We start from the raw sequence: 9,318 nt of genomic DNA, 5'->3' as shown, positions 1-9,318 counted from the left end.
AAGGGGTGGAGGAAGAGGTTTAAACAGCTGTACTGCCTATCTCCTCTTCTGTAACTCTGGAGTTGACACACCTTTACCCAAATCCAGAAGATTCAGGTTGACACTTGAAGAAAACATACCTTTTGGGGTTTTTTTTTGGTTTTTGGTTGGTTTGCTAGTTATTTGGGGGGGCGGGGCGACGTTTGGTTTGATTGGGTTTTTCTGTTTTAGGGTTTTGCTTTGGTTTTCTTGTGGTTTCAGGGTTGGGGTTTTTTTGGGGTTTTTTTTCATTGTTTTTTGGTGGGGTTTTTTGTTTTGTTTTGTTTTTTTATTTAACACAAATGCTTCCTTCCAGGCCTATGGATAACAGAAGGAAACACAGCAACACAAGCTACACTGTTGTAACTAACTGCAGCTGTTTCTGCATCTAATGAAACAAGATGATCACTGGATCACCCAGTTAATACTAAGACAAGAAAAGTACCTCCGCATCACCATTACCAAGAAGAAAATAGAGCACTTCTAGTTCCATTTAAGTATTTCATCAGATGCAAAACACTCAACACCCCTGTAACACAGTCAAGGCTCCAGGTCTGCAAAGCTTTTTTAAACTGTCTCATCCTGATGACATGTTAATTGTGCATTAAAAAGGCCAAAATTACTCAAAGTTCCACAGTCATCTAAACAGATTTCCGCGTATCCTCCTGTTCGATTGACTTTCCTTGGGGAGAAGAAAGAAGAAATACTTGAACTTCACCTCTCCACTTTAAAAATAAGCAAACGCACAACCAAACAAAAAGAGCCACCCAAACAAAAAAGCAGCTCTTACTTGTAGTAGCTATATAAGCAGTCAAAGAAATTTTCATATACACCAATTTCTTCAAAGACTAGCCATTCCTGAGAGGTGCCATTTGGCTACATTTTATTGTATAAAATTCAATATATAATCTTGATATGCCCCACATTGCCACTTAAATGTCTCCAATAAAAATAGCATAACAGTTTGCCTGCAGTATTATTCTGCTTATTAATGAATTACCAATTTCAAATGAAATGCAGTCACATCTGAGGAACAGACACACTTATCTATAGTTACTTTCAGAACTGCTGTGTGTTTACGACCATACAGTCTGAAGACCAGCAAAAATCCTGTACTTAAACCACATCTATGCATATTTGCCCCGTAACCTGTGCCACTACTAGTACAACTAAGCATTGCACTACTCTGATACAGAACTACTAATTCACCAACCTCACATCAAAACTATTTTTGTCAGGAAAATTGCATACCAAGCAGTTTTTAAACATACAAGTAACACTACTAATTTTGAGGCACCCAAATGAAAGCTTATTTATTGCCAAAACACTTGCTACAGAACAGATTTGTTTGGCTAACTTCTAAAAGACAGATTTATCCTTATACCAGTATTTTAGTATGGCAGTAATGACTTTTTCAGCAGCATGACCCAACTAACATTCCTTGCAATGGATGCCAGTCCCAGTACGTAGCCTAACAATGGAGATTTTTGTTTCCACAGAATTCACATGAAGATTCATAGTATTCTGGTTACTCAGTACTCCAGTCTCCAAATTTGTCATGTCAGTAGAGTATCAGAAGAATCTCTGAAAGTACTTAAGGAAAACAGCTTTATCACTACAAGTAATTAAGTCTTTCTGTTGTATGGCTACAGCAGTAATCACACAGTAAGCAACACTTCTGATCTTCCTTTCTGATTATTGAGTGTGAAGCTCCATGCATCCTTCAAATACTCAAGATCAATTTGAAAGAAACAACCTGGTACCCATGTATACAAGCTATCACGTTTAACATACAGAGAAGCTCACAAAAATCAACTTTAAACTACCAGCATTCATGACGTCACCTCTGACAGTTCAACTATTCTTGCAGACTTGACTAAATATTTCTAGCACAAGCACTTTCTACTTTGCATCCTCCAAAGCCTCACAGTCAGCTGAAGGAAAAGGGTGAGTGAAAACTATAATGCAGTTTCTAGGAGAAGACACTAATGGTACGTCTACAATGGCAAAGTTATTCCAAGCCAAAAAGAACTGCCACCAAACTTTACCACTAAGAAGGGTAAAACAAACACCAATTTACAGATATTCTAAGTAATCCAATTCAAGTAGAACAGGCAGCTTTTTTTCCTCCAAGTACACTGGAAATTCAAAACCCACTTCAACATGCTAAATGAGGAATGATAAAAGAATGCCTACAGACCTGTCTTTGACACTATCCTTTCATAAACAAAACACTAATTGACACCTCCTTCTCCCTCAAGGCTTAAACCCTGTGAATAATTAACCTGAAAACAAGGCCCAAGTAATAGCAAAAATAAACCCATGTAGAAACAAAATTGAAATAGGAGGATCCTGCAGTTTAGCTCGATTTGTTACTTTGACACCTTCACTTACATTCCTAGAATATTTACATTAACTCCAGTTCCTATAAACTGCATACTAAAAGCTAAATATCTACATACAAATACCTTTCAAAAATCATAATTCATACAGGGTTAAATAACAAGAGTTCTATTGGTATTTCAGATGATGTTCAAACTACAAGAAAATCAGTACATCCAGGCATAAAGTGAAGGTATAAGGCCACAATCAAATCACATTGCAGATTTCAGCAATGCCAGGCAAGACAGAACAATCTCACACCTACAAGAGAGGATGCAGCTGTACTCTTCCCTGCTGCTCTGTTTATCTACTGAAATACAGAGAGCAAACTATTCAACACAGAATGGCAAGAAACAGGGAGCTAAGCAAACTTCCTTTATCAGAACCAGTTCTGTATGGATCTTTGATACGTATCCTTTATATACATTTAAATGGATAAACAAACAAACAAGAAGAATCAATATTTTTGCTTTAGGTAAATAAAGAAAAACAAGAATAACTTCTGCATTACTGCATTTACTCTCATGTTTCAGACTTACCTGGTCTTTCTCATGGGGGAGAAGGCTGACAGGTGGAAGAGAAGCTGGGAAAGTGCTGGAGTATTTTGGAGCTCCTTTGCTTTCCGAACTGCCATAATTCACTCTATACTGAGGTCCATCCTTCAGTAATCTCCCATTGTTCACAGCACGCTTGGCCCCTAGACGCAACCTCTGCTGAAAGGCAGGATTGTTGAAAATATTTGCTAGGTCATTTTGACTTCTCAAATACTTCTCTATGTTTTTCAGCGAGGAACCATTTGGTTCTTGAAGCCCTTCAATCGCTCTTCTCAAGAGTTTATTCCAATCCACATTACGAAGCTCATTACAAGCTCCTCTAGATCCCTTAACAGATTTAGGAATAGTGCCAGGTTTAACAGATGAAAACCGTCCAGGATTATCTGGGTCCTTGTATGATGCAAGGCCTTTGTTGGTAACTTTAAGAATAGAACCATCTTGAACACTAAGTTCCAACTGTTCCGAAACAGTCTTCTTATCTAATCCATGGGAAGCACAAACAGCATGACATATTCTCTCTTCAGAAGGCCTTTGCTTTTGCTTTTTAACTTTTTGTATAGCTTCAAGAATCCACTCCGTATAAAGAGGGTTGGCAAGTTTTACCATGGTTGACCAGTAATTGCTTCCAGCCAAGGGTTACCCATAGAGGTTCCTCCTTATCCTTTTGGCAGATCTGTCAGAGGCTGTTCGCACTTCAAACGTAAACCAAAGGATTCCACACACTGCTTGGATGCATCTCAAAAATACCCATCCTGAGGAGTGGAAAAGGCAGGGAAACACCTCCTGACTGAAACTTCCAATTACTTTACTGTTATGGAAAGGTAGACAGGATTCATTCGTGATGATACTGGTACATCCTTACAAGAATGTTTGTTTCACCCTTTAAAAAGAAAAGAGGCAGGGAGAGAATAGTTAACACTGAAGCAGACAAAAGAAACAGAATTTATTCACTCATTCATACTGTAGATGCTGCAGTATGCAAAAATCTTTGTGAGATCATATAAAACACACGCCAGTTCCCACCCCACACCAAACATGTCATTATGAAATTCTTCCACGTCTGGTAACAGTCAGTAGATATAGTTTCCCTAAATTCCATCACCCCAAAACTTAACCTGCTACTGACTTGTTGGACAATTTCCATTCAGCCAGATACCTGAAAATACTCTAAACCAAACTGCCTACCACCCATTTCTACACCCAGTGGTATAAGAAAATGACTATGTGCATGGATTATACATGCACTAACAAAAAAACCAAACCAAACAAAAAACAAACAAAAAAAACCCACCAAAAAAAAACAACAAAAAAAACCAAACCAAAAATCACACACTATAACCAAAAGAAAACCAAACCAATCCCCAACCAGTGAAAATCAAATTATTAACCACTACTATTTCTTACAGTACATTGCCCATGTCATGCCACATGTTGATTATACAACTCAAAAAAAAAAACAAAACAAAAAAAACCGAAAACCAAAGCCACACCACCAAACAACCAGAACTGAGTTACTGGTACTACATCCTTAATAATAACTAGGTATCCTACAATACAGAAATGAATCACAAAGGCAGTTCTCAATCTAAGGTGTGCAGTGGAGAGGCACACATTTTTGATACAAACCCTTAAGAACAGAAATTAAAATGAAGTAACAGTGGGCATTTTCCCATAAATACCCTGTCAGCATGAAGACATATAAAAACATATAAAGAGGTCATATTGACAAAAAGTAAAATATCACTCTAATAGAAAATTCAGTGGCTGCAAAACTTAAATAAGAAACCTGAAAAAATATGTTGATCAGGAGTTTACTCATTCTGCAGAACTATTATGAAAAAATAAAATAACAAAAAAAATTAAAAAGCCACACGAACAAAACTAAGACAGTAGTCATCTAACTAACAAAATACATTTAAGGTATTAAGTTTTTCTGACATGAAATGTGATGGCAAACTTTTGAAGACGTTAACAGAATCGTATAATTACTTCAAATCAAAGCAAAATAGATTAACAGAAGAGGAAAACCTTCATTCTCAATAAATGGCTTGTCTTGTAAAGAAGAAGATCCACTAGTTTCTCAGCAAAATCTGAAACTATGGCAAGCAGCCTATAACTAGCAGTAATATTTATGATTACATGAGTCTTGGACCTCATTTTTATTCATTTATTCAAGTCATCTTGCGTTTCAATCATGTTCAAAACTTGAGTAAATTATAAATAGGAAAAAAAAAAAGAATTGATGCCACAACCTAAATTATTTTCAACTTGTTAAAAAGATTCTTCTGCAACTGTGAAGAGAAAGAGTACAAAAACCAATTCTGGTCCCATGTCTTCTCCTCCCTGTACTCTCCTCAGAAAAATTTCTTAAATATAAGTTCCAGGTTATGTTTCACACATTATTATACCTACATTACTAACAAAAGAGCAGCTAGTTATTGGTAAATATAAAATTCTTCTATACTTACATAGTAGAAATATTAACAAATTCCTTTTATGAATTTGTCATTCCTTAGGTTTGATTTAAGCTGAAACATATTTTGATTTATAAACATGAAAGTTCCAAGTGACTACCAGAATGAAAAGACACATTCCCAATACAAATGCAGTGCCTCAGTATTTAACTGGCTGTCATACTGAACCCTCCTGATCTACATAGATTGGATCCTGTTTCTTGCTTACTGACTGTACTCATATAAGTTATATTCGATAACAGTTCTGTGTATTTGTGATTCTGTAATACAACAATAACTTGTTCTGTAAACAGACATTTTAATTTAATCCAGCTAGCAAAAGCCATTCTTCCCCTAACAGCATTGTTTATATTCACTGTTTTCAGATAATTCCAAAATAGCACTGTAGCTGCAAAACACAGACAAATGTAACGAAGAAAAAAGTTTCCATGGTATTATGAATCCTACAAATTCTCTCGTGACTCTGACACTGAAAATACAGTAATATATCAAAGCAGAACTCTCTATATAGTGGAGGCTCTGTCACATTGAGACTATTTTATACATTCTGCCTATAGACTTGGAAGTTCTCTATAGCTACATATCAAGCCCCAAATTCCTAGAAAGCTACCTTTAAGCTTAAGTATTATTTAGTTAGGCTGTTCTACTCTAAGCCTTCATGAAGATAGTCAGTACTTCATTAAATGCTGAACACTGCATTTGCTGACTCAGACATACTTGCCTCATTTTTAAACCTACTGCAGTAATGTTGTATTAAATTTCATACAAGCAACCACATCACTTTCATTAAATTCCAGAACACACTGCAGGGTTTGTTCCAAGCACCTGAACACTGATGAACATTTCAGTATAAATGCTGTAACTTGTGGGTTGCAGGAATTTTCATTGGCCAGTGACTGTGGCAAAAGGTGACCATAAACCCATATCTTCATGGAAAGTCTGCTGCTTGGTACAGGAATTTCACAGCAATATACATTCAGAACCACATTTTTATTTATTTACTTTAAAATCCCTATGTGTAATACAACCTCCTGCATACTAGCACCTTCTAAAAACAACACCAGTTGAGTCTATCAGCAGGAGCACAGTTTCCAACACACAGGACAAGATATTTCAGAGGAAAATCAAGACATCTTAAACTCACACCTCCAACATAAGCTAACTTTATTCTGCTTTGGGAAACCATGCAAAGCTCATCCAATCAAATTTTGGAATTGTTCTGCCACGACCCAGAGTCTCTGTTATTCTGCCACTTTGATTGCAGTACGTACTTGTGGTGTAGCACCCTGACCTGCACTTCTGGTATGACAAGGTATATCACACACAAGACTCAGAATAACCTCTTAATAACAAACATCTTTGGCAGCAATGTAATTCAGCTCAGTGATCCTGCAGCTGTAAGTTAAATAGCCCTTTCATAAACCAAGACAGATTGATCCAAGATTGGCAATTCAGAGATATACATGCTGAGTGACTGGATAAAGACAAAACAAACTGCTTCAGAAACAAACCTTCCAGATTCAATGTAGGAGGATGCAGAGAAGTTCAAAATGACATTCAGGTTTCTAAGTTTATAACTTAATTTAACCAAAACCACAAAAGCTTGGTCATGCATCATTTAATTCAAAAAGTGTGATGCTTACCCAGATTTCAAGGTAATCCCAACTTTTAAGAGTGACTATTAATTAGTAGCAGACAATCATGTCTATATATTAATTTTCCTCCCATTATAACTAAATACTTTTTATTCAAATCCCCAACAATACCCTTCCAATCACAGATTAGATTTTCCAGACTTAAGTGTGTAGGACCACTTCCAAGTTTTATAGCAATGGTCCTTAAACTCTATGACATTACAGCTTGTACACTCTATGGTATCTTATTTTGAAAATAAGAACATTAGAGAAAGTTTGATGGCCCTATTATTACTGACCACATATATTAACAAGTCTGTCACTGAAGAGCTGCAGAACATATGCATTAGGAAGGTCAAGTACAATACACTACCTTTAAAACATGAAAAGCCATCTCTAGTCAAGGCTTGTCCATAAGTCATAAATTATGAGATAAATATAAAGAAGTTGCAAAATTGCAGCTTGGGATTGAGAATGAATGCAAGAATGTCCTTTAAACAGCACACACCTATTCTACAGCTGATTCTAATTAAAGAATGCACTGACTGAACATGTCAATCTTGGGTATCATCAGTAATCCTGTAATGAGGTCTTTTTTAGACTGAAGTAGTATCTGGAACTATTTCCAAGTGATTCAGATTGTGAAAATAAGCTGTGTAGTCAGAAAGACAAAAAAACCCCAAAAACCAAAAAAAAAAAAAACCAACCCAAAACGCTCTGCTTTCCCCCACCCCCAAGAAACAAAACTAAAAGTTATTGCACAAGTACCAAGAAGCATTTCACAAAACACAACTTAAGTGTTTTTTGGGGGGTTGTTTTTTGTTTTGTTTTTTTAAGAAGTTAGTGAAAAATTCACTTCGGCTGTCTTAACGGTAAATGCAGTTAAACTTTTAAAAACTGAGGTTAACACATTACCAAAAAAATAACGGGGGAAGGGTGAGGTGGGGAAGAGATAAGACAGCAACTTGTGCAACCTCCCGGTGACCTGTGAAGCACAATTTCATTCTGCTCCCTCCTACCTGCTCTGCACACAAGCAGGAGAAGCAGCAGCAGGCCAGCTCTCTGCTGCAGCATCAGGGTCAGGTAAGGATTGCAGCAGAGGAGAAGGAAGACGACTGCCATTGCATTCAGTAAGCTTGACTGCCATTGCATTCAGTAAGCTTCTTGCCACTTTTCTTTCTTCCAAGCTATTACTTAGAATTCTGCAGCTAATCAACTCTGCATTCCACCCCCATCTCAATTAATGGTGCAAAAAGAAGCAAGATTCCTGCTTCCTCCTTGCAAAAATACATGCACCTACAAAGAAACAGAGAGAAAGCAGATCCTGGCAAGGACTCCCAGCACACATGACGCTCTTAGAATTACTCAGATCATGAAGCCAGCTATTGTATTATTTTTAAAACAATATGCAGTTTTCTATTTTCACAAGGAAGGGCAATGCACTTGCACATGGTTTAGAAAGACAGAAGGGAAGACATTACAATAACTTCAAAACTACACCAAAAGACTTGGGGGTGTGGGAAGTAAAAGTAGCACATGTGAATCAAACTAATGAAGTGCTTGCACTCTGCAATACCTACAAGCTAGTTTAAGATCGTATGCCAAAAAAGCAGTTCACAACATGACAACAGCAAGCACCACCAGAGCAAACAGCATTAGCACAACACGACACCAGTAAAATCACTCAAATTCACCCTCCCTATCCTCTTCCATGGAAGTTCTCAGCACTTGAAAATATGGTACTAGAGAACATCAGGGAGTACATGGAAGGTTATATTCACTGCCAGCAGTTAATCTAGAAAGAGGGCTTCCCTGAAGACATTTCTTGTTGGGATAGTGATTTTCAACAGAAGGGATACCCAACTGCTATTTGCAGAGCGGAGTATTTTCAATGCCCAGTGACAGAATGCTGAAGGTGAGGTGTGACGAAGACAACACGGTGAGAATATCACTTCCTAAACGTGCCTTTAGAAGCCTGAACACTCCCTTCCCCAACTTGCCTAACATTTTTGCAGTATACCCAAACCACGGAGATTTGCAACGCCTCGTGCCTCGCGCCAAGGCATTGTTGAATTGACAGGGGCCGGCTTTTAAACCCTCCGAGCCTCACTCCGCGATTTCCCATTTCAAAGGCACAACCCCCAAGCCCGCAGGCTCTGCTCCCCGGGGCACGGCGACCCCGCAGGACAGGGCAGCCGGGAGAGGACGGCGACGGCGTGCACCTGCACCCACCCCGGGAGGGCGGTGCCGGGGACA

General features: G+C 37.9%; 1 protein-coding gene across 1 annotated transcript; it reads right to left on the bottom strand.

Annotated features, from left to right (window-relative positions):
• Window positions 1-2,939: 2,939 nt before the first annotated feature.
• Window positions 2,940-3,815, bottom strand: LOC104406589 (histone acetyltransferase KAT6B-like; the record flags this gene model as incomplete). Its single annotated transcript, XM_010015626.1, has 1 exon — window positions 2,940-3,815. A coding segment is annotated over exon 1 (621 nt), but the record flags the coding sequence as incomplete, so codon positions are not given.
• Window positions 3,816-9,318: the final 5,503 nt, after the last annotated feature.

The sequence above is a fragment of the Nestor notabilis genome, unplaced genomic scaffold (genome assembly GCF_000696875.1).
Source record: "Nestor notabilis isolate BGI_N333 unplaced genomic scaffold, ASM69687v1 scaffold19825, whole genome shotgun sequence".
Classification (NCBI taxonomy): domain Eukaryota; kingdom Metazoa; phylum Chordata; class Aves; order Psittaciformes; family Psittacidae; genus Nestor; species Nestor notabilis.
Note: the sequence above shows the minus strand (reverse complement) of the source record. Positions and strands in the feature narration are given on the sequence as shown.